Here is a 24,444-nt window from a genome sequence, read left to right as displayed (position 1 = left end):
TGAATTATTAAAATGTCATTTAAAATGTAGTTAACCAAAACCAGACTGCATTTTCTTTTTTAGTAGGTACAGATGTCTTCAGATCTTAGGCATATGTATAAATCTGGCCAACTGAAACTGCTTTAGTTCAGCTAACACAGAAGGGCAGCATTTTTCCAATATCAGCAATTATGTGCCAGCTCTTCCACACTCATTCAAAACTGAATTACAACTTGCACTTCCAGTTTATTAATTACTCATAACTATGCATGAGCCTCCAATTCATCTGGCATTTAAAAATAAAAAACTATAAAATAAAATGTTGCACTCCTGTGGATTTCATCCTCTTAAAAAATGTTATATGAACATTTCTAAAATCATGCCACAAGGTAAACAAACCTTCTTCTCTCTCTTCTGTGTTTTGAAGATAACAATGAATGTGGTTCTCATCCATCACTGTGTGGATCAAAAGGAATTTGCCAAAATACTCCTGGAAGTTTTACCTGTGAATGTCAAAGGGGATTTTCTCTGGATTCTACTGGATTAAACTGTGAAGGTAACTGGGAACAGTCAGATTTTTTTTGTGGTACAAATCCTTACTTCAGTTTCTAGTGAATCATTTGATGTCAAAGACAGATAAAGCAGAGCACCAGCCATAGTAAAAGTAATTACAAAAGGAAATTGGAAAGTATTAGACTAATTGTAAGTATAACATAAGCATATGCAAGAATGTACTTCCTTGAGTAATTTTACAGAAATTCAAATAAAAAGATGACTGTCTAGTTGAACTCTTCAACAGTTGTTTTCAGGCTGCCATTTCAACTTCACATAGGTTTATGCACCTAAAAGTCTAGTAGTTGTGGAGTTTTTTTATATTTCTGTCGTCATATGTCTAAACAGAATCTCTCCACAATTTCTGGTTTGACTCATTATAATTGTCCACCTGAGGGTATCTAAGATAAGATTCTAAATTCTGTACTTTATTATCCTACCACAGAGTTACACACTGAGAAAGCAAATTCACTATGTTCAAAAAGATAATTATTACAGTTAAAATAGAGGTTATATTGATGAGCTTTCTCTCTCTTTCTGTTGGCCCAAGAGGAAGCCTCAGTCAGGAAACCTCTGTGTGAGAGCTCCAGACTTCTCAGTGGGCCTCAGGTACTGAGCAAAGAAAAAAATAAGAGGCAATACAAGGACACCTGGCTGCTGAGAATTAGAAATGCAGGAGCATACATGAGGAAATGTATGACCTCTCAAAATTTCAGCTACTCTGATACAGCATTTAAAACAGGAATTGGTATTTAGAGCCTATTTCTAGAATGGCAGTCCAGAATATATGCAGCTGTAGTTTTACAAAGATTTATCTCATGTCAGTTTACTTTGTTCTTACAAAGTACATGTGTCCTTGTGTGCCTATAAAACAAAAGGCTTATTTTTTTTATTTTCTACTAGACTCACATACTGTACCTGAAAAATTAGGTTGCTTACAATCTACTTATTTCCTATAGCAGACACAATTTAAGATGTCTGTGTTTTTAGAATTTGGAAGGTGGGATGGTTGTCTTTGTCTCCTTTTATTAAGACCTGTCTCAGAGACTTTTTATGTGTCTTTTTATTGTCAGTTGCAAAGACATCCAAATTTGACATTCAAACACTACAGTATGTTTCAGGAAACTGAAAGTTTAGCCCTAAGTAGTTGGTTTAAAACTGAAATTTTAAAAAAATTCAAATTCTAAGCATTATACAACTAAAGCAACAACATGTGGGATTACTGGAAATAGTGTTCTCTGAATTTAAGTACTGAAAAGTCTCAAGATCTCAAATCAGTTTATTGGTAGAAAGAACTCAACATTAGTTAACTTCCAGGCTTTCCAAAAGAACAATCTGCATGGTCCTTCTGACTTACAAGAGTACTCCTCTGTTATAAGTCATAGAACCACAAAGTGGCTTAAATTGGAAGGGACCTTAAAGGCAATCTCATTCCCCCCCCTGCCATGGGCAGGGACACCTTCCACTATCCCAGGTGGCTCCAAGGCCCATCCAGCCTGGCCTTGGACACTGCCAGGGATCCAGGAGCAGCCACAGCTGCTCTGGGCACCCTGTGCCAGGGCCTGCCCACCCTCACAGGGAAGAATTTCTTCCATACATCCAGGTTCAATTTACCCTTTTTCAGCTTAAAGCCATTCTTCCTTGTCCCATCACTACCTTCCCTTGTTATAAGTCCCCACTCTCGAGCTCTCCTGTAGTCCCCTTAGGTACTGGAAGGGGCTCTAAGGTCTCCTTGAAACCTTCTTTTCTCCAGATTGAACAAGCCCAGCTCTGGCAGCCTTTCCTCCCAGCAGAGCTGCTCCATCCCTCTGCTCATCCTGGTGCCTCCCCTGGCCTGGCTGCAGCAGCTCCAGCTCCTTCCTGAGCTGGGCCCAGGGCTGGGGCAGCTCTGCAGGTGGGGGCTCAGCTGAGGGGCAGAGGGGCAGAATCCCCCCTGCCCTGCTGCCCACGCTGGGGCCCAGCCCAGGACATATTTTGCTTCTTGGGCTGCCAGAGCACACGACTAGGTCATAACAAACTTCTGATCCACCAGTGTTTGGCAGTGGGTGTAATCCTGTGTCATGTTCTGCTTCCCTTCTGAACGCACAGATGTGGATGAATGTGATGGAAACCACAGGTGCCAGCATGGCTGTCAGAACATCCTGGGTGGATACAGATGTGGATGCCCACAGGGATTTATCCAGCATTACCAGTGGAATCAGTGTGTTGGTAAGGAAACAACACAAAAGGCATTTAAACAGCAAAGGTGTCAGAGTGTTTCAAGTGACAGCACCAGGCAAGGGCAAAAATGAACAGAACAAAGGGTGTGCAAACACAAATCTTTTTTATCTCTCTCCTCCTCCTTCCATACACTTACTACTCCCAGCATAAATCAGTGTCAGAAGGTAACAAGAAAACACACTCAGCCTTTTGAAACTCTCTGTGACAATTAGCTTTCCAAGAAAGGTCTAAATTGTGACCTGTTTCTTCTGTGAAAATTCCCTATCATTGAATGTTCATTGAATTCCTTGATGTATCAATGCAAAATATCTTTGCTGAGGAAAAAAAAGCATTAAAAATCATACCTTTCATTAGTAAGAATTACTGTCATTAGCAATTTAAGAATACTACTCAATAACATCTAAAGCAAATGGTGAGAAAAAAAAAAAAATCAATAAAATCATTAAGGGTTTCCTACTTCCAAAACAGTCTAAGGCCAGCATTAAAGTTCTTCGTGCAGGGAATGGGACAAATTAGGAAGCTCAGGAGTTCTGTTCAGATTTAGCTCATTCAATCCATCACTTAACTTTCTGTGGTTCATGAACTAAGCTGTATCACATAGAAAATGAAATGTGGGATATTTTCCCTTAATAAACATCAGTACACACAGAAACAGTATCATCCTGTGCTGGTCACAGAGATCGATACAAAGTATTTACCTTTTCAGCTTCACTTTCATGGTTTTCTGTCAATGCTATCATAATCAGAAGAGGACTGTGAGCACTGCCATGCATTTCATATAGGCTGATTCTACTGTCCTGATTCCAGACATAAGAATTAGTTTATTCTACCCATTTTAACATTAAGTAGCACACCAGCCAGTTTTCCTGAAGTCCAACCACCATGATCACTCCTGACTTAATACTGCTCTTCAGCAAAGAAAGCAAAAGGCTGGGGTGAGAGTGACAGAACACACAACAAACAGCTCCCACAAAACCCCAAACCAGCTAAGTTTCTGTAAATTATAGTCCTCAAAAGAACCTCCCTCCAAGTGCCTGAAGGCGAGAATGGCAAAGCATTCACTCGTGGTTTGGTGAGGAAAACTTGGTGAGGAAAACCTACAGGTTTTAGAGAAATATCTTGGTTAGAGAAAGTTGGTATCGTGGATATTTTATATCAAAGCATGACTTTCCACACCACAACCTTTGTTGGGTTTTTTTTTGCCTGAAACCAGATCAAGTCACACTGACTGAAGGTGTCATCTTCTCTATATCTTAACACCCACAAGTGAAGACGATACCCCTTTTTTCTTTCAGAAACCAAGTCTCTGTGGGATGATGAGGTCAAGGATGTAGCACAGCCCTGGGACTTGCAGATGTTCTGATTTCTTAGCTGCATCATGCTGACCTGTTGTCTCTCAGACTAGAAAACACCAATATTTTTTTTGTTCGCTTACCAGATGAAAATGAATGCTCTAATCCTCACACGTGTGGCTCTGCTTCTTGCTACAACACCCTGGGAAGTTACATGTGTGTCTGCCCATCTGGGTTCTCCTATGACCAGTTCTCCCATGCCTGCCACGATGTGAATGAGTGCTCTTCTGCCAAGAACCCCTGCAATTATGGTTGCTCCAACACTGAAGGTGGCTATCTCTGTGGCTGCCCACCTGGCTACTACAGAGTTGGACAAGGGTGAGTATCTCCATGCAGTCATTCACCAAAGACACATTCAGAAGGTGCAGAGGTGCAAATGAGGGACAAGCTGCTAAATCTTTCTAGTTTTGCAGACAATATCCAGAAACTAGAAAAAAATAAAATGTCTGTACATGCAACATGGCGTTAATTTTAAATGTAGCATATAAACAACATTAAAGAGTTCTGCTTTCTCCCCCAGTCTCAGCACATGAACTCCTTCACCTGCTTAGTGGGGATTGATAATGCATAAGGATAGGTACCATTTGTACTGAGATAATTAAGGGGCTTAAGTATCACTGATCCATCCGGAACATTAAACACAAATTAACTTTGTTCTGCTACCGAACAATGGGTAAATTCTGTAGTTCCCAAAGGTCAGGGCAGGCTGGCTTTGTTTGGATTCTCTGTAGAACTTGTAAGTGAAAATTAGATCAGGCTGAAAGCCTTCAGCCAGCGTTTGTATTTCGACTCAAGTATGAAGGAAATTAATGCACAGCCCTCCTGCTGAGGAAAGGGCAAGGAAGGGGATACAGACACTGTGGCACAGATTACACACACTCCATTTAGCAGGGACAGTTCCTAAGACTGCAAGGAGTAACTAAAACACGTGTTCTCATTCCACAGACACTGTGTCTCAGGGATGGGATTTAACAAAGGCCAGTACCTGCCAGTGGATGGAGATGCTGATAAAGAGAATGCTTTGTCCCCTGACGTGTGTTATGAGTGCAAAATCAATGGCTACTCCAAAAAGGACAGCAGGAAGAAGAGAAGTGCTAACACTGTATGTACCGGGATAAAAAAAGCACTGTAATGGTCTGGGAGGTATTTTTTGAGATTTGATATGAGTAGTAAATGGAGGAAATCTTTTAAACAGGCCACATTCTACGGTGAAAATCTCTTTTCTCCCCCGCCTTACTTAGGTCTTGCTGGCAGTAATAATTTGACAATAAGAAACACATCAACAGGTGTGAAAGGATGAAGTTTTTAAAGCTTGTAAAGATTCCTTTGTAGTGTGAGATGTGGTCTCGTTCCTCAGAGTACACTCAGGGAAATCTCATATAATTACAGAGAGCTAGGAAACCGATCATGTCTTCAGCATTTTCTGCTGCCAGGAGGAGGTTGGACAGCATTTATGGTCTGGGACTGCTAAACAGATCTCCTTACAGATCATTTTAGTCTTGGTGTCTGTTGTGTGGTTGCTCGCAGTGGTGGGGGATTACACTTGGCTGATAGAAGTCCAATATTTGCAGAATTGATGAGGTTTTTAGAGAATTCCACTTCAGATTTAAATTTTTTTCTTGGTGCATTTTGTGGGTTTACAAAGCCCACAAAATGCATGCGTAAGGGTAAGTTACAGGAACTGCTATCTAGTTTGTAATTGTTACACCTTGTTATTGCACTTTTTTAATACCATTAACCTTGTCAGTTTCTAGAACTTTCTAGGTAGTAAAAGCGATATCTATAAACTATGTGGAAAAAAACCCAACTTTTTATCACTATTGTCATCTATGGGTTTCAAGTATTTAAAACACTGCATTACTTACTCCTGTCCAAAAAATTTTCCTTATTTTCATTATGTTTTTACAGTTGCATTGCATAATGGTACAGTATGAAATTTTCAGAGAAGGCTTCAGGGAATTCCCATGCAGTGTTGTGAAATGTGTTTCTGTATTGTGAGGTTGGTCATAAAAACATAGGACCTGTGCCTCTTGGGTGGTCTTTACTGCAGTGGTAAACACAGGTCTGTCCTTGTGGTGGTGCATTCCCCCCTCCTCCTTTCCAGGCTGCAGTGTGATCTGAGAAATCCTCATTAGGCCTCGGCCTTGAAAATTAAATCTGGCTTCTGCCAATACCCTTGACGATGATTTTTTTAAATTTCAAACACTTGTGCATAACACTCCTCTACATGGCCTCTTTGCAAGCATGAAGTTAAACAGGTTCTCAAAATGATTTGAAGTCAGAGCCTCCTGTTTATCATCCTTTTAAGGCCTGTGTGAGAAGCTTTTAGGATTTACAGGGTCTGTGGTACAGAATCGAGGCAGAAACTATTAATTATCCTGATTAGTAATCTCCTCTGCTCTAAACACTCTTCCTTCCTCCAGCTGGAGCAGATGAGCTTGGGAAGCATTGACATGGAGAGTCCCTTGAAGGTGAGAGTGAACATCTCCAGGCTGGACAGCCGGGAGCACATCCTGGAGCTGCTGCCGGCCATCGCGGCCCTCACGCGCCGCGTGCGCTACATCATCTCCCGGGGCAACGAGGATGGAACCTTCCAGATCCGCCAGAGAGATGGGACGAGCTACCTGCACACCGTGAGGGGCAGGGCAGTGCCTGGAATTCACACCCTGGAGATCACCAGCGTGCCTCTGTACCAGGAAAAGGAGATGAAGCAGCTGGAGCACAGCCACGAGGACAACTACCTCCGAGGGGAGCTGGGGGAAGCCCTCAGGGTGAGGCTGTGGGTTGACCTCTATTAGCTGTGGTCCATTTCTTCAGCTACTTCTGTTGTATCTACACACCCGGGAACATCTGCTTTTCAAAGTGAATCTGCTTTGAAAAAGAGTATTTTGGGGGAGGAGGGAAGAGGGGAAGAGCCCTTCCTTTCCATCCTGCCAAGACTGCAGAACCGCCCTTTCAGGAGGGTGACTTAAAACTCTGCCACTGCCAAAACTTCTATTACAAGGGCAAATCATGGTTACTGTATCTTTTATATAACCTCGATTTAAAGTATATTAAAAAGCTAAAGTTCAAGAAGTCATCATATGGCACTAAATGGCACAAAAATGTGAGCTATTTTTTGTCCTGTTAGCAGTCTGTAACAATTTGGGTATTTTGCTATAGTTCCTAATGAAAAAAAATTATAGAAGTTTATTTATTTTTAATGCAGTAATATATGGAGAAAAAAACAAATTATGTAAACAAAAAGGGAAACTTGCTTGTTTTTCTTTAGTTTTATAAATTTGAGTTATAACATTTTAGAGGTACTTTCTTAATTTAGAAAAAAAGAAGTAGATTCGAAAGATTTTTCTCTTCTACATGGACCGGCCATCCAAATAGTATATAATTAATTCTAAAATATATCAGAGCTGAAAGATCACTGTAGTAGGATATTCCAAAGTGGGATACTGTAAACTGTTCACATAGTAGAATCTTCTAAAGTGCTCTTGCAAATGAGAATTAAAAAAGAAAAAAGAGGAAAAAAAGAGAGTCATAGAGGACAAGTATCACAATATTGGCATCTGCACAAATCATATTTCACAGCAGCTCAATGGGATTGTGCTCTGAATCAGCCACAGCAAATAGTGGAGGAGGCACAATCCCTGTAGCAAAATACCTTGACTGTTTTTAATCCCGTTAGAACTGCAGAACCAAACTGTGCTGCCCTTCCCTCAGTGACCTCAAAGAGCCACACAGGCCACCACACCTCATGCTCAGAAAAGGTGCTCCACAAACTGGCATTAATTCCTGCAGGCAGCTGAAGGAAATGTCTCTCTGGAGGGAATGTTTCACTTTGTTTGGTGCTGGCTCGAAACCAGGGTGCATTTGCTGGGCCCTGAGAGCTGTGTCAGAACTGCCATACCTGCAAACTTAGTTATTGCAGCGCAGGCGAGGAAAGTTACGTATTTGAAGTTCACTTGTTAGAAATCTCATTAATGCTGTAGTTATACACGCCTCATTTTATCATAGCTTATTCTGTAAGAAAGATGATTGTACAATGACTTGAGTTTTAGTTTACTTTAGTGATTTTTTTTCTTCTTCTTTTTAAATTTCGTACTGTCGTGTGTTAAGTGTATGTCTCAATGGTGCTTTCTGTGACAGCTGGTGCCTTTAACTGGCCATGCAACAGAATCTCACATGTGAAAATAGCCAAAGCACATCCAGGATTGTTCCAGGTGCACGTAGGTGCTGACCAAAGACTATACCAAGTTAAACTCAGTGATTTTTCTTCTCTTTTGTTGAGTTTGGGGATTTTGATAAGAAATGTTTCAAGAAAAAAAGCTTTCTCTTGAACATTTGTATCAGTAAGACAACACTTTTCTTGCAATAAAGCTTATTTTGGGTTATTTTTTGTCCTTTTATTTCATTCAGAGTTAAACTGGTGATTGATTGCAAGCAATACCCAATACTGGCTGTGGTCTGGACCCACATTTATTTGACATGACTTTCAGATATGGTTGTGCAAGTTTCCTTATGATTCAAAGCTGCTTCTGGGTAAAATGACTGACATCTGTAGAAATAAAAATACCTCTAGAGGTCTGATAAACATCTACAGGACAGCACTAAGACTTAATATCTGTAATAGGTGGTTTAGAAGAAGGCTACACACTCTCCAAAATGGGAGCTTTCCAGGAAACACTGCAAGAAAAGCCAAGAGACTGCACACAGCAGAGCTTATTGTCCTTTGTTGTCAAACTCTCAGAAAAGGACAGAAAATAGTAGCAATACTCACCCGTGACGCCTCTCAGGCTACAAGTTCTGGAGGATTTTATTGGCAGGGATTATTTACCTGTGCTGTGCACACTTGTTAGATTTTTGTAGCCTATTTTTTTAGAAAGAAACTATCATAAGATAACACCTGTATTAACTAATTACACAGCAAGTACAAAGTACCGAAAATGCCTTATCCCTTTTCTAGAAAGGCAGCATTATCATCCGGCATTTTAAATTGCACAAGATGGTCACTCCCAGCTTCAAATACAGATGAAAAAATAACTTGAATTAAAAGAAAAAAAAATCCCAAGGAAGAAATCCAAAACCTCTTTGCAATCCAGCCTGTCACTGTATATATTTCTATACCCATTTCTATAAATTCTACCTTTCAACAGCCTCTAGTCTTTTAATGAGAAAGCTGACTACACACAAACAGATGGACCAGTGTCCCAGGAAGCTACAAACGCCTCAAGTATGTTGCTAACAGTAACATGAAAGTCTTCCTATTTTAGACAGTCTTCAGTATCACTTGGCAACTTGAATCAAGATTTTAGTGACTAATTTTAACACCTAAGGTAGGCCTAGGCAGCAGGGACTTCAGTTATAACTGTCTGTACTTTGTAGTACAGACATAGGTTTGATTAAAGCCTTTTAGCCTAATCATGATCATAAATTAAAAAAATAATTTGTGTTACTTGCATAAATATGTCTGATTCACACTTAAAGCAGGAGGGAATGAAAATGTGAGAGGGAAGAACTACATTTCATACCTAAGACAAAATCCTTGGTCTCCATTGTGGCTGTTCATGTGGTTGACACCAAATTGCTGCAGCAGAGATGGGAAATAATTTCTTTGCTCCCACAGAGTTACAGAACTGGTGGAGGAGGTGGTTTCTCACACGTTCCAAGAAGCCAACCACACGTCAGCATGGGTGGTCGCAGAGAAGTCTGACGTGTGTATTTGGGCACGGTTTTAGCACGAGCCAGGCCTCTCCTCCCTGATTGGGCTTGTCAAGAATGAGGTTTTTACCCAATTCCTGTGAAAATGTCAGGAAAAATATGACCCTCTCTAACACTGTCTTTTTTGTGTTAGCAAGTCAGGCGTTACTCTATTCTTGGCCAACGTTTATGAGTGCGGTTGTCAAATTTTCAGCCTCCACACTGAAGCCGATGCGAAGCTGTTTCACTCATTTATACATTTTTTGCAAACAAAGAAATTACTGTTGGTTCTAAACTACATAATTCTCTTCATTAATTAGTGTTCTTGCCTCTGTTGGTTATTGATTTCTCGCTCTTCATGCTAATTTGGCTCACATTTTTAGTCCTTTTATCATCTTTTTCTCAAACAGGGAGTCTCCAACTTTCCAGGCCTTCATCTCCTCTGTATCTTCCAGTTACTCCAACATCCTTGAAGTGCCATGAATTTAAGATCCCAGATGTCCAATCTTCAACTCCCTTTGGCTTTGTTTATTGAAGCTTGTCAGGGTTAGTTTTTAGCAAAATTAAGTTTTCAGTGATGTAATGATCAAAGGAACAGTAAGAGTCTGTGAAGAAGCCCAGCTAGTGCTTGCAATTAATTAAAACAACTAATTAAAAATTAGTCAGGAAAGTGATAGCATTTCCATTTCTACTGGGCAAAACCAGATCTAGACACAAAGAATACTAGCAGGAGCAGCTCTTGGTGTGCCATCCCTTCGATGCCTCAAAAAGTACTCGTTACACAGGCAGGGAGTTTTTTAGGTAAATTTTAAAATCCTGTGATTAAACATGTTTTTACACAAGGTAAATATGCAATACTTTTCTACAGTTTTGTCCAATTCTGGTATTTCTATATTGCTCATATACTTACAGACATATTTGGTATTACTATGCTTCAACCTCTAGAACTACTTGCACAATGTAGACTCAAAAAAACCTTGGCAGTTGCCACTAAGATTTGCCCCTGGGCAAGATTACTAAGAAGGTGCCAAAAAAAACCACATTCAAAACCAAAACAACATAAATATGCACATGGCTAGACAGACACTCCCTCTTCTCTGCAATAATGAGGGCAATTGAATTGCTGTCACCACTACACCTGAATTCTGGAAGTACTTAGAATTTTCAGCCAGATCACCAAACTCACACCTGAAAATCGTCTGTGTTCCCAAGGCCTGGCCTGTGGTTTTGAATCCAAAGAATAAATATGCATTCAAGAAAACAGGACCTGACTTCCTGCTTACTTACTTAGCAAAAATAATTCATTATGTACCTAAGCGAGGGAAATGCAAGGGCCTTCCTGAGTTCTGTAAAATAATTTTTGTATCTCTAGGCCTTGCTGTTCTTGATGTGGAGAGAGCCCCACACAGGATGGGGAGGGGGAATATCAAATAACCATCTGACCATAACATTCAAATGAACATTCAATTCTTTTGAAAAATATTAGCTTTAAGTTAAAAGTCAACACACAGAGCAGCCGTAACACCCAAAGGCATATGTTTCACTGTTAAATTCTTAAAATTCAGAAATAAAGGCAGTTTTGAGCATGTGAGGTAAACAGTTGAGAAGAACTGCTCCCACACAACACTGGCAGGCACAAATTGCCTGAGTCAGGTGTAAACGTGTAACATCAATGGGGAAAAGTTGTGTGGTACAAATACAACACACCTGGTGTTCTATAATTAGATAGGAAGCTTAGATCACAATTTTGTGCACATATTTTTACCTCAGCTTATGCACAGCCACAGAGAAGCAATATCGAGAAGCAATCAGATCTGGTAATTTTGAGATAAACTCTGGCAAAATCCAGCAATTCCTACCTCATCCAAATGGGCTTTTAAAATTTTGTAGCCTTCATATTTTATGCTTAATTTCTTAAAACTAAGATTAAAATGCCAGCAGCAGTCTCCTGCTGTTGAATCCTTCACATCTAAGCTGCTCTCATTTCCAGGCTCTAGTTTTATGGATAACAACAATCTTCAGGTCTAGAATGAAGTCTGCAGTCCCACACCATCTGATAATCACAGAGTTCCTTTCCCCTGCATTTAAATTGCTCATAAATTATTCAAACACTAGTTTAACAATTTCTGTGTCACAGTTTTACTTTTTTTTTTATACTGTAAAATGACATCCAGTGTTTGGCTGGATGCCTTCTTCTCATGGCCTTGTTTCAAACACACAGCTGGGAGACTGAAAACCCATAGCTAAGAATCAAGATTCAGCTTGAAATGCCTGCCATGAAATTTATCAGTTGTCTCACGGACCTTAGGTAAGATAAATTAAAACCAAAAAAACCACCAACTGCACTGTTTTTAAGGCCAAACTCACTACTGAGATACCTCGGCTCTCTGTCCCTCAATCTTGATCAGTAAGGTCAGCAGCCACACCTCTGCAAAGTGCAGTGTGTTTCTCCACAGGCCTCTGAACTTTGTGTTAAAGCCCTTTTCTGAATCACTCATTGAATCCTTGGTCACGCACAGTATTTTAGGCTTTTTTTATTTCAGTATGCCTAAAACTCAGTGAAATCCTTACATTGTATACTATTTTTACTCAGCCCAAGCACAGAGTGATGGTCTCAAATAGCTGCTCTTGAATTAGAGCTGAGCTTCACTGGGATGGCTCCTGGTAGAGCTCATCTATTAATATCACTCCATGGAAAATACCAACTATAGCAGACAGGCTGTTAACTAAATGGACTGAAATTCCGCTTCTTTCTTATCACATGCTGCAAAGAAATGCTGTTTCTAAGTGTTCCACAGAATAAAAAGATCCATCCAGTCCCAAAACAGCTGTTTTTTTGGCTAAACAGCAGCTGTCAGGGAATCCAGCTTCGAAGCCAAGATGGAAGTAGAAGGCGACTGTTTGAAAATAAATTTTTATTGTTATGAGCAACTTCTCAGCTGCTGAGAACACAGATGTAAATTTTATAAACGCACGCACGCTTCAAAATACGGGAGTTTGTGGAATATGGAGGTAATCAGAGATGAGTCTTTTTTCCTTCTGGATGAACTGAGTTACACCCAGCACTTCCTCAGCATAAACCTCCTTTCCCATGAAAAGGGGCCACACTTGCTTCCGGCAGCACTGAGCAGAACGTGATTAAACGGCCTGAACTGGCTCCTGTGTTTGTGTCTGACGTCCTGGCTGCTCCTGTGTGTACCCCAGATTCTTCCAGTGAGAGGAAAACTGAGCTGCCCTTCATCAGGACACGTGCTCCTAAGGAAAGTGCAGTCCAGAGGAAGTGCCCAAGGAAAACAAACCACAGCAACCAAACCTTGGATGGAGCACCAGCAAAGCAAGTGCTTGAAAAGCTCTTGTTCCCTTAAAGTTACATTCAACGGCCATGAAAACATTGCTGCTGAAAAGACCAAAGAAACCAGCAAGAGACAACTTGACAAGGGCATCAAATATGGATAAAACTTGGCATGGATAATAAAAACAAACAAACAAACACATCCTTTGTGGAAATAAGCGATTTTTAAATGTTTCTGAAATTTGAAGATGAACACAGACAGAAAAGGGGGTCATGTCTATTTATCCACAGAATATGCAAAAATGTTATACTCACAGTGCCAGATCTGCCTTCCCTATTGTTCAGACGATACTTTCCAAAATGAATAAAATAGAAATTTCTTCTATATGTGAGAAGAAATTCTTAATTCTCACAGTTCTTTGGCTCCAGACTAAATACTAGAAGTATTTATGTATCATATAAATACTTCTTTTTTATGAAATAACCATCACCTTCCTAGGAAAGCTCCTTAGATTTGCTTTGTTTAGTTTGCTACTTACTTAAAAAAACCCCCACACTTTTTTTCTTAATTTTTCACTCTCAGCCATGCAGTAGCATACAAAGAACTGTGCATTCAGGTGTAGAATGCAGCCTGCACCAAACAAACTGGTTATGGGAGCAACCAAGAGGAAATGTTCTGAAGTGACCCAGAGAAAAACCAAGATTTGTTAAAAATCAAAAGGAAGCAGAATCCAGAATATGTTCCACACAAGCTGTCAAAACCCCAAATTTTCAATGGTGCAAGTAATATCAAGCATTCAATAACTAAATGATTTATGAAAATGGTTTATTGAAAAGAAAAAAAAGAAAAAAAAGAAAAACAGTGAGGAAAAAAATAGGCAAAACACTTTGAGCCCTTCCATAGTACAAAGTTCTTTTTAGAACAAAAATTCAGTATGCACAGAAGGCACTCATACACCCTCCTTGTCCTCCTGTGTATTTCCTTACAATACTTTTGATGTCCTCTCCAAAGCAGAGCTCAGAACCACAGGATCTCATTCACAGGGATTCATCTTCTGCCAGTTCACTCCACCAGATCAGTTCACAGCTACTTTTGTGGCAGACACATAAATTTTCACGACTCTCAGCTCCTTAGACGAGACATGAGATGCCTCCAGCATTTTTGCAGGTGACCTTATATTCCTTTCTGTTCTGACAAGAGCATTTAAGTGCCTTAAGTGTTAAGAAACAGAAATATTTCTGTTTCTTAAACGAACAAGAAACCTCCCAGAAAACTGCAGCCTATCCCTCAATAACTGTTTTCAAGTGGCTCACCTGGAGGACAAACAGCACAAAACTCCAGAACCTGTCAGACAATGCGACCTGACCAGCCCCACTTTTATTACTCCCACCACAAAAACCTGAATTCTTAGGAGGAACCTTGTTGTTCCTTCAAGCTCCACACACCATAGGCCAGTTTCAAAGGTCTGCACATATATTGCAGTGAAGCCAGTGAAACTGCACATCTTTTCCTGCTTTTGTTTAGATTTGGGAAGTATCTTGCCTTGTGCTCAGGGACTGAAGGAACAAGCTGTTTTAAGTATTTGATTTTTCTTTATCAGGAACCATTAATTATCCCACAACACAGGAATGTTTTAAAGTAGATTACACAGAGTCATTTTAAAGTGTTATTTTAAACTAATTACTAAAAATTTAAAGTGTTTCCCCTTAAAGGGAAGAGAAAGTATTTCTAGTATTAGCTGCAAAACCCAGAAAACAGGATTTGAGTTGAATTCTACCACTAAGTTGTTTCCTGGCATAAAAGCTGCCACATGGTTAAGCTAACCATATGGTTAATTACTATCAGAACAAGGACAAAACTACCAACTCAGAGCTTGCTGCCCTTTATGTAGAGACTGGCTACATGTAGTCAAAGCTACAGTAGGAGAAGATGTTTTTTATTACTGACCTTGTCTAATCCTGGGATAGTGAAAATGTCTTGACTGTGATGCATTTGGAGTGATGGCACATGGATACATTTTCAAAGACAGATTCCAAACCACAAATTAATGCTGGAATGTTTTGTGTCCGGGGCAGAATGGGTTTTTTAGAATGACTGAGGGTTTGAGGGTTGGCCAACAGGGTGGAAAAAGTGAGATCTGTGTTCTGGCTAGAGAGGAAATCATAACCTTGCACTTCCAAGTCTCAGCTGAGAATCAAGCCTCATTTTTCTAGATTCTTGCAAACATGGCAAGAAGATGAAAGCTACCCCCAAGCCCTGCAGTACAATGAAAATAAAAATGTCATGAATAGAGAGTGCTCAGTAAGGTTTGTCATATATTTGCCAAAGGCTGAACTTTTCTCATAAATCCTGCCATGCCTGAATTACTGAATTACTGCTTGAAGGGTACAGTGAGATTTTAATGAGAACAAAGACTCTTAACAACGCTCCATAAAATGAAATCTGTGTGAGGTTAGCCAAAATCCCACGTGAAAGCCCACACTAGTGTGTGGTTAGCCTTGATTTCACCTGTTAAGTCTGCAAATAGCTGTCCTTGGTTGACTCTGCAGAGTGCTGTTTGCTCCTCTTAGCAGGCACTGTGCTTTGACCTGCCATGATTTCCAGGTGCTTAAACTGCAAGCTTAAATTTTGTGCTGATATTTTTGCACCTTATTGAATGGTTTTGATTCCATTTTTATTCAGCCCTGCTGCTCGTCAGAGTTGCATTAAATTACCCTTAGGGTTTATAAAATGCACAGGCTAACAGTGGATTATCTGGCACATTCTTTTGTGCAGGTGTCCCACCCCTTGCTCTAAATGTTTTTGTGTGTAATTGGTAACAGTAGTACAATGGAATAGTTCAAGAGTCCCCGTAATTTGCAAACCACCCAGCCAGGCAGCTTGTTTTGAAAAAATGAGTAACCTCACAGGGCTGGGAGTGAGGATATTTCAAGGCTAATCCCAGCTCTCTAATTTTCGGACAGAGCCTGTGGAAATCCTTTGCTTGTGACTGACTCCGTGCTACCATCTGTTTTGCAGAGACAAATTTAATTGCAGAGAGATGTTCCAAGATTTAGTAGCTGTAAAACTGTTCAACAGAGTGATGAAGTTATTTTCAAGGTAAATTAACTTGAAAACATCTACACTATTCAGTTTTCTTCAGTACTTTACACAGCCAGTACCTGAATATTTCGGGATAACACAAGACTTTTTTTTTTTTGTCCACCTCCCACCTTTGTAGCTGAAATTGGCAGACACTTGTCTTGTTACTTATGAAGCAAAAGTACCTTATTGGAATGGTACTGATCTGAATGGAATGGTACTGATCTGAAACTAGATGGGATATGCCAGTGTGTTGTGTTTTCTGACATCTCTCTGCCTGCAGCGTTTCTCCTGCTAAGGTTAACACAGCTGGAATGAGCCACTGAGAAAAGCAAGTATTACCCAGTGTGTTATGAAATGGTTACTCGGTGGCAAAAAGGCTATTTGAACTCATCAGGCAGCATCTGCTTGGAGATTCCTGCAATCTTTTGGAGCAAAACCACAGTATTTTTTCCCACAGGGCCTGGCGGAATTAATATTAAACTCTTCTCCAATCCAGTCATAATTATGAAAAAATATATGCAAAACAATGTTATTATGCTGATATTTTCTGGGTATTCAAAGTACTAAGTCGTTTAATCAATGAAAATAATGGAACAGTGCAGGAGTACATTTGACAGCTTCAGGCATTCCATGAAATGCTGAAAGGCAGTGGTGCCACCTGGTGATACGATTTTAGCTGGAATTCCTAGAAAACTGTACAGGAATAGGATTTCCCTCACTAAAAATGATGTTCGTTAGCAGGAGTTTTATTACCGCTGTGGATGGGACTGAGGGGCTACGAAGGGGATGTACCTGGACATGGAACCTCACGCTGGAGTTTGCTTTGGCTACAGCTCAGCAGGGTCAGTTTTCCCCAGATCCCAGGGAGCTGGACTGTGAGGTGAATCTCCCACAGCCAGGAGCTACTGCCATTAGATTGCTGTGAACAGGGGTGAGAGGGCTGTGAAGGGCACAAGACAGGGTGCTTTACTTGTATTTTTATATCAGTATTAGCAAGGCAGAGCAGGCTGACCATTTCCCTGCAGGCCTTTGCTGTTGCTTGCTGTAGATTGGCTCACTACTTGAGAGATCTTTAGGGTAGGGTGGGTTAAAAAGCTTAATTCAGCACAAGCTGACGGCTTAGATCCTGAGGAATTCCCTTTCCCTCCTCCTTGTTGTGTGGTGAGGTGCAGATAAACCTGTCTGTGCAGGCTGGGGGCAGGAGGGTGGCAGAGGGCAGGTTGCAGAAAGGGTTCCTGGAGATACAAAGCCAATGTTTTCTGGGAGACAGCAGGCAGATCAAGGGGGAGAGCAACAAAGAAGCTGTTTTCAGGTTCTTTTTCCGGCTCTCAGTTCAGTAAGGACAGGGATGTAAGGAGCCAGCACAGGCTCGCCTTGGTAAATTCTGCTCGAGCAGCTGTCAGCAAGTCGAGAGGATTCAGCCTGAAGGATGGAGCACAGTCTGTCAGCACCAGATGCACCTCTGGCCGTAGGATGTTGGGGTCTCCTCCCCCCGCCATGTAGCCCCGGGAGCCCTGAGGGCACAGACACACGGGGTTTCCCTGCCCCTGGTCAGCCTCGTTCCCCGTTGGTTGGTTTGTGTTTCCCTGCGCGGGCAAAGCAGCTCGGGCCCCGACTGTAAGAGTCCCTCAGCAGAGCCCAGCCATGCGGCTGGGGAAATAAACATCTCTGAAACATCTAGCAAGAATCCGTCCGTATATTTGTTTCTTTTCCACGGGACTCCTGGTTTGATATAGGCGTGTTGCAGTATCCCCACTGCAACATAATGGTGGAGATTTGAGGGCAGAACGATCCCCGATCCCTAAGCGACTTTGTGTGAGTAAACCCTGGAAACTTTGGATTCTTCTTCTTGGTTTTGTTTTGCTATTCCATAACTAAACTATGGAGGAACCGTGGGAAGACTCTTGGCTTTCAGAGCCGCATATGGACATTTATCTTAAACTTAAAATGATTCTTGAACAACGGTTTGTAAATTTTAGCTTGATTCAAGCTCAGAAAGAACTGAAACACTTCCTGGCATGGTTGTTTAAGAACTTTTTCTATGTTTCTTGGGATTTAATTCTTACCAAGAGCTTTTGGAAGACCGTTTGGACCCAGTTAATATTTGAGTCAAAATATATGCCGATGGAAGAATATTTTCGTGAATATTATTTAATAACCGAGACTGTTGAGCAATGTCAGCTGTGTCCTGGTGAAGGAAAGCCTGGCTCAGGGACCGTGCGGCCTCGGCCACGTGCACCGAGCGCTCTGCGAGCAGCAGCGAGACGGTTCCCGTGCGCGGGCGGAGCCACGCGGGCCGCAGTGTCGGTGGCGGAGCGAGGTGCGGCAGGAGCGGCACGGCCCGGCAGTGCCCGCCCGGCCCCGCGCAGCGCGTGGTGGAGCGAGCCCCGTGAGAGCCCGAACGAGAGGGGCGGCGCGCGGGCGGCGGCTGGCGGCGGCGGAGCGGAGCCGTGCCCAGCCGAAACGCGCGCTGGAGCGGGGCATGGGGGGGTCATCGCTTGGGGGCCTGGCCGAGATGCAGCGCCTGGCAGTGGCAACGCAGCTGCGACCAGAGGAGGCGACGCACGGAGAACGGAACGGCGCGGGCCGGCCCGGCCCGCGCGGCCCCAAACGCGACCCTGGGAAAAGCGCGCCGGAACCAGCAGCCCCCACAGTTCCAACACGGGAGCGACCGAAAGAGAGAGCAAAGACACAGCGAGACAGAAAACAGCAGCCACTCGGAAAAAGGAAAAGACCATAGTAGCTAAGATCTTAGGGACAGTGAAATGGTATAATGTTAAACAAAACTATGGTTTTATAACAAGATGTGATAACCAGCAAGACATATTCGTGCATAGAACTGCTATTAAAAAGAATAACCCTGAAAAATGCATCCCAAGCTTGGGAGATGGAGAGGTGGTGGAATTCAAAATCATACAAGGTAGAAAAGGGTTACAAGCATCGCAGGTCACTGGGCCTGATGGTGTTCCTGTAAAAGGCAGTATATATGCAAAAAATCGTAGTCATGTTAGACAGTATCTCCATTGTAAGCCCCCCCTACAGTCTCCCTTTCCTAATCCCACCTTTCCCTTTTACCCTATGTCCTATTACCCCCAGTGTATTCCCAATCCGTTTTTTCATCCATGGTTTCCCTCACAAAACCCTGCCTTTGCCAATTGTTTCCCCAAAAATCCTTTTCCAATGCCGAGTGGGGGATGAAAAGGGGGAGGGAAGAAATTAAACCCTCTCCTGCCTCAGTTTCCCCACAAAGCATGTTCAGAGAGTTCTGTCTCCCTTCTGTCAGCCCTAAGATGTTCCACAGAATCTGTTTGGACATTTAAAGACTCAGGAGGGTGGCTTGTTTTGTTTTGAAACTGTCCTTGTTATGGTTATCCAGTTGTCTTCATTCTCCTTTTATTAAAATAAAATAGGTGAGATGTGGGGGTCTCCTCCCCCCGCCCCGGGAGCCCTGAGGGAGGCACGGGGTTTCCCTGCCCCTGCTCAGCCTCGTTCCCCATTGGTTGGTTTGTGTTCCCCTGCGCGGGCAAAGCAGCTCGGGTCCTGTGACTGTGGCAGAGTCCCTCAGCAGAGCCCGGCCATGTGGCTGGGGAAATAAACATCTCTGAAACATCTAGCAAGAATCCGTCCGTATATTTGTTTCTTTTCCACGGGACTCCTGGTTTGATATAGGCGTGTTGCAGTATCCCCACTGCAACAGTAGGAAACCTTTTCAAGAAAAGCATCTTCCTGCTTCCCTTTGGAAAATGTGCCTGCCACTGCTTCACCATTTACTCGTTCCATGTGAACACTCAAAGCTGTGGACCAGCTTGCATCTCTCTGTCCTAAACGCAGGCAGTGGCCTCCATCAACCTAATCCTGAGCCTTAACCCTGGAAACCTGTTTTGCACCAAGCTGCCAAAAGGCAGAACAGCAGGAAGGATTTGATGGTGCTCCGCTTGCTGCCTGGGTGATCTCAGTGACCTGAAGCCTGGCTCCCACCCCAGCTGGACACAAACCAGGTTTTAGGATTTACAGGATCCCACAAGGGGTTATGTGAGAAGTGTAATTAGACTGGTGAAGAACAAGCACAAAGGTGAGGGGTGTCCTGCTTCCCTCTTTTAAAACAAAATCACGGCAGTCACTCTGTAGTGTGAGCCTTCATTCTCTGTGAATCAGTGAAATTGACCTAGATCAAATCCCCAGTTTTTAGCTACAAACACATACTTGAAGTCACTAGTGTATGAATTCAGCACAAGGCGATGTCATGGTTCAGATCCACTTCTTCACACTTCTCCAGCAAACAGGACGATCTAGAAAAAGCTGCTACAAACCTTCTCTGCCTCTCTACAGAATAAACCAGGGTAGAACTAACGCCATGGGAGCTGGCAGTGTATTTCTAACAATCCTTCCCTTTACAGTGGCCTCCAAACCTCACTCCTAAGGCCTTGATTTAAACACTACTAACGACAGATACGCAGAAGAGCTCTGAACGTAGCAGAGATTAAATACCACTAACCTCATCGGTTTTAAGTTTTACAGTCATTCTAAGTAAGGTTTTAATGACAGAACTCACCCTTATTGTTATGCTTCTAAAGTTCAGTTTTTCAGTATTTTTTAGTTCAGTGTACATTACTGAAGGTAAGGCCAAATACGTCTTGCTCACAAGCAACTTTGCAAACAGTTTGGGAAGTTACTTTCCCAACATATTTCATGTTTTTACGTCACTATTTTAATGGGAGAAAGAGGAGCTAAGACAGTCCTTCGTATTCAGGGGCAAAACGAATTGGAATAGATTTTCAGACACCACCATTGCAGCTGAGACCCACCATGGGCTGAGGATGGGTCTGTGCTGTGTGGCAAGTCAGGGCAAATTTTACAAGTGTAATACCTTATGCAACCACTGCTGTTTCTACCCTACTAGAGGCAAAATTCCTCCCCAAAAAACAACATGGTTTTGGTCACCAGACACACATGAATGGCTTTCAGTTCCACTGGTCCTGTGTAAATTCCACTACAAAGGTAATTATCAGATAGATGCAACAAGCATACTGATGTCAGGAACCAAATTCAGCATTAACATGTTGATTTATGAACATTATTCCCTTCCCACCACCAAAAAAAAAAAAAAAAAAAAAAAAAGGCATTGTTAGACAAGAGAGTTGTATTGAATTCACTTCTTTTATTGCAGTGACATCCCCCTGGTACAAAGTATTAACTGCAATAATTACGTTAAAACATTAGAAAAGCATTTGTGTGGGACAGTTACAGTACAGTGTCAAATCTTACATCTTCAAACCAAGTGGGCCACAACCCACTAACGCTCAAATCTTTTAAATTACTTTTAGTTATTTTTTTTAAATATGTAATGTCAGAAAAAAAGCATATAAAAAGAATGTATGTAAAAGGAAACCTAAATACAAGTGAACAAATAAATAATTTGATTTTCACCAGCTATTAGTGCCTCTCTAAACCCATATGAAGGAACCTAATCTATAAGAATCTAGAAGAAGTTATGAATTGCCATGTGTGTTTTAATTTTTCATGTCATTAATGATGATTGGAACCTAAGTAAATTTGGCGTCAAAATCAAAGCAGGAGTTGGAGCGACCACCACTGACTGACATCTGTTGCAGACAATTACCATTAACTGTTCAAATTTAAGTGAGCAAGTAATCTTGGAACTTGTCCTCATGCCTAGCATTAGTGGACTCCTGAGAGTGCAGGTGAAAAGCATCCTACGGCATTTCACAGACATGACCTTAACTATCCCCATATGCATATTTAGATATACTTTATATAATTTTATACACATATATGCATGTATACACACACACACTTCATTTGGTTTCTGTGTTGTGTTACAGATCACAAGCAATGGTTTCCTGAATGGGCAAATAAACCTTTTTAAATAAGTGTACCTGTGCATGTTTTTTGTTTTTTTTTCTTAAGATAGCAGCACTAAATCCATGCCATACTGTCCATCTGCTCAAAAGAATGTAACCCACAAAAACAAGGAGAAATGTGGCAATGATTCCATATGCACAATGTGACAACCTGCAAAACACTGTAAAACCTGTGGTATTTATTGATGTTGGTAAGTTTGATCCACATCCCCTCACCTGGAAGGAAACAGCGCTTTGACCCCACACTGTCTTGTCTTACAATGCTTTATCATAACAAGCTGGGTTCATGCTGGCATCAGTTATCTCACACTTAGCAGCAAGACATGCATGTTTGTTTTTCTTAAAAATTGAAATGATTTCATAGTCTCAAATCCAATTGACAGAAACAGTAAAAAAAAGGGAAAAAAAAAAAAGAAAAAGGGATTTTTCGCAGTTTACCAAGAACTTGACAACAGTGTACACTGCACAGTGTATTTTTATCTTTAATCACAAGAAGTTGAAGCTCCACCTTGACACACAATGATTATACTTTGTCCTTCAAGAGGAACAGTTACATTTCAATTTGATCCTGTATTTAGCAAAACAAACAAAAAAAACCCCAACCAAACCCCAAAAAACCCCCAAACAAACCAAACAACAACAACAAAAAAAAAAACCAAAAAACCTTTTCTGTGCATCCTTAAATGAAAGTCACTCACCCACTGGTAAACTGATCCAGTAGCATGTCCAATGCTAATATCAAAAGCTTGTGAAATGTTTTTAGGCAATCCTTTCTATCCAAAAAATATTAGGAATTTAAAAAACAGTTCACATTACTAACCTTTATACAAAGGCTCAAGTGAAATTTCTTTTGCAGGTGTTCAGAGTAGACTAAATTATGAAGTTTCCAAAATATACAATGAAAGGGCACACAAGACTGGCAGTTTCTTTATTGAACATAGAAAATGTATAAAGTAGGATGTATGGAATAGATCAAAATTGCTAGACGATAAAACCTGAGTATTATTTAATAAGACTAAATTCATCTTCTGACAAGTGAATGAATTGACCTAAAAACATCTCCCCTAAAGAACTTAGTGGTCCGTTTAACCATTTGTTGAAAAATGCGAGAGAACTGCAGCTTTTACATTTCATACTGGATAGCACAATTCCACATAGTGTTTACTGTTTTCTGTTAGATAGCATCACATTGCTTATATATTATCCCCATTCAAGCCTTAAGTCGAGTTTTGTTTCAGAAATAAGTTGAAAAGTGACACTAAAATGTAAGAGGCCAACAACTGGGACAGGTCTTTTCTTCCCATCTGTATTAAGATGGAAAGCCTCAGACAGCAAGATGAGCTTGATTTCACAGCAGAGCAAAGCCTAAGAGGATACTACCCTCTGCCAAGGTAGATAAAATTCGCTGTCTCAGACTGCTGCCAAAGTAGTTGACACATCGTCAAATCTGAGAAAAAGAACCCTCTCTACAAGCAGAATTAGTTTTATTTTAACTGTTAAAAACCTTAGTTGACAGTAACATCAGGGATTTGCTCTAGTTCAACTGACCTGCCCCAATTCTCACCTTTAAATCTAACAGATATAAAAATAAAATAAAAAAAAAAAAACAAAACCAAAACCTTTCTGACGATAGAAAACATACAGTACTAAGAACTAATAGCTCAATGGAAGACTGAAAAGCAGCATTCATTTTTATTGTAATATGGAATAGACTAAAAACTAAAGGAAGTCTGATCTAAACTCTTAGTTGAAGGCAGATTTTGACATTCTATATAAATTTACAAAACAGGATGTATGGGTGAGATTTGGTTAATTTTAAAAGGCACCTCAAGGCTAAAAGGCTTTTATAAATCTATAATCCTTTCATTGATCAAAAATACAACATTTTATTGCTGCTATTCAAATAGCAAACAAAAAGCTTGTCTTGTTCTTCAGTCTAACAAGGAATCCTCCCCCATTAAGCAAGATTAAATTACAGAAAATATAGAATAAAACTGAAGATGTCACAACTTTAGAAATACAGTGACTTTCCTTGTGTGCTTTCAAGTCAGTGAAATAGTGAAAGAAGAGTCACTTTTTGCCTTTGTGATGTTAATGAACTATAGACCACACCAGTCACTCTCCCCCGGGCACTGCAGTACCATTTCATCACAGCTGTGCCACTGCGCAGTGCTCTTAGGAATAGAAGGTGAGAACACTCTGATGATTCCCACGAACCAGGAGAATGGGGGGCAGATCTTTAGAGAGGACTTCCAGCCAGGCCATGTACAGAGCGCTGGACACTGCCCCTTTCCGTGCCACCGGCAAGCTCCTGCAAGCCACAAGGGAAACAACGTTCACTGATCAGAAAAACCTGGCCAGTTGCAAGTCCGATCGTAATAGGTATGACAG

General features: G+C 41.2%; 2 protein-coding genes across 3 annotated transcripts in view; one reads left to right on the top strand and one right to left on the bottom strand.

Moving 5' to 3' along the window:
• FBN2 (fibrillin 2) overlaps positions 1-8,479 on the top strand; it is a 118,959-nt gene extending 110,480 nt beyond the window's left edge. For both annotated transcript variants that reach the window (XM_069001078.1, XM_069001079.1), the window contains 5 exons: positions 407-535; positions 2,620-2,739; positions 4,190-4,421; positions 5,049-5,205; positions 6,527-8,479. In XM_069001078.1, the coding sequence (XP_068857179.1) occupies positions 407-535; positions 2,620-2,739; positions 4,190-4,421; positions 5,049-5,205; positions 6,527-6,901 (1,013 nt within the window). In that variant the 3' untranslated portion in view covers positions 6,902-8,479. The remainder of the gene's footprint in view (positions 1-406; positions 536-2,619; positions 2,740-4,189; positions 4,422-5,048; positions 5,206-6,526) is intronic.
• Positions 8,480-21,309: 12,830 nt separating this feature from the next.
• The window catches only part of SLC12A2 (solute carrier family 12 member 2), a 55,450-nt gene continuing 52,315 nt past the window's right edge, over positions 21,310-24,444 (bottom strand). Inside the window, exon 27 of the mRNA XM_069000840.1 lies at positions 21,310-24,364. Within this exon, the coding sequence (XP_068856941.1) occupies positions 24,229-24,364 (136 nt within the window). The 3' untranslated portion in view covers positions 21,310-24,228. The remainder of the gene's footprint in view (positions 24,365-24,444) is intronic.

This window comes from Aphelocoma coerulescens (genome assembly GCF_041296385.1).
Source record: "Aphelocoma coerulescens isolate FSJ_1873_10779 chromosome Z unlocalized genomic scaffold, UR_Acoe_1.0 ChrZ, whole genome shotgun sequence".
Lineage (NCBI taxonomy): Eukaryota > Metazoa > Chordata > Aves > Passeriformes > Corvidae > Aphelocoma > Aphelocoma coerulescens.
This window is presented reverse-complemented; position numbering and strand designations above follow the sequence as displayed.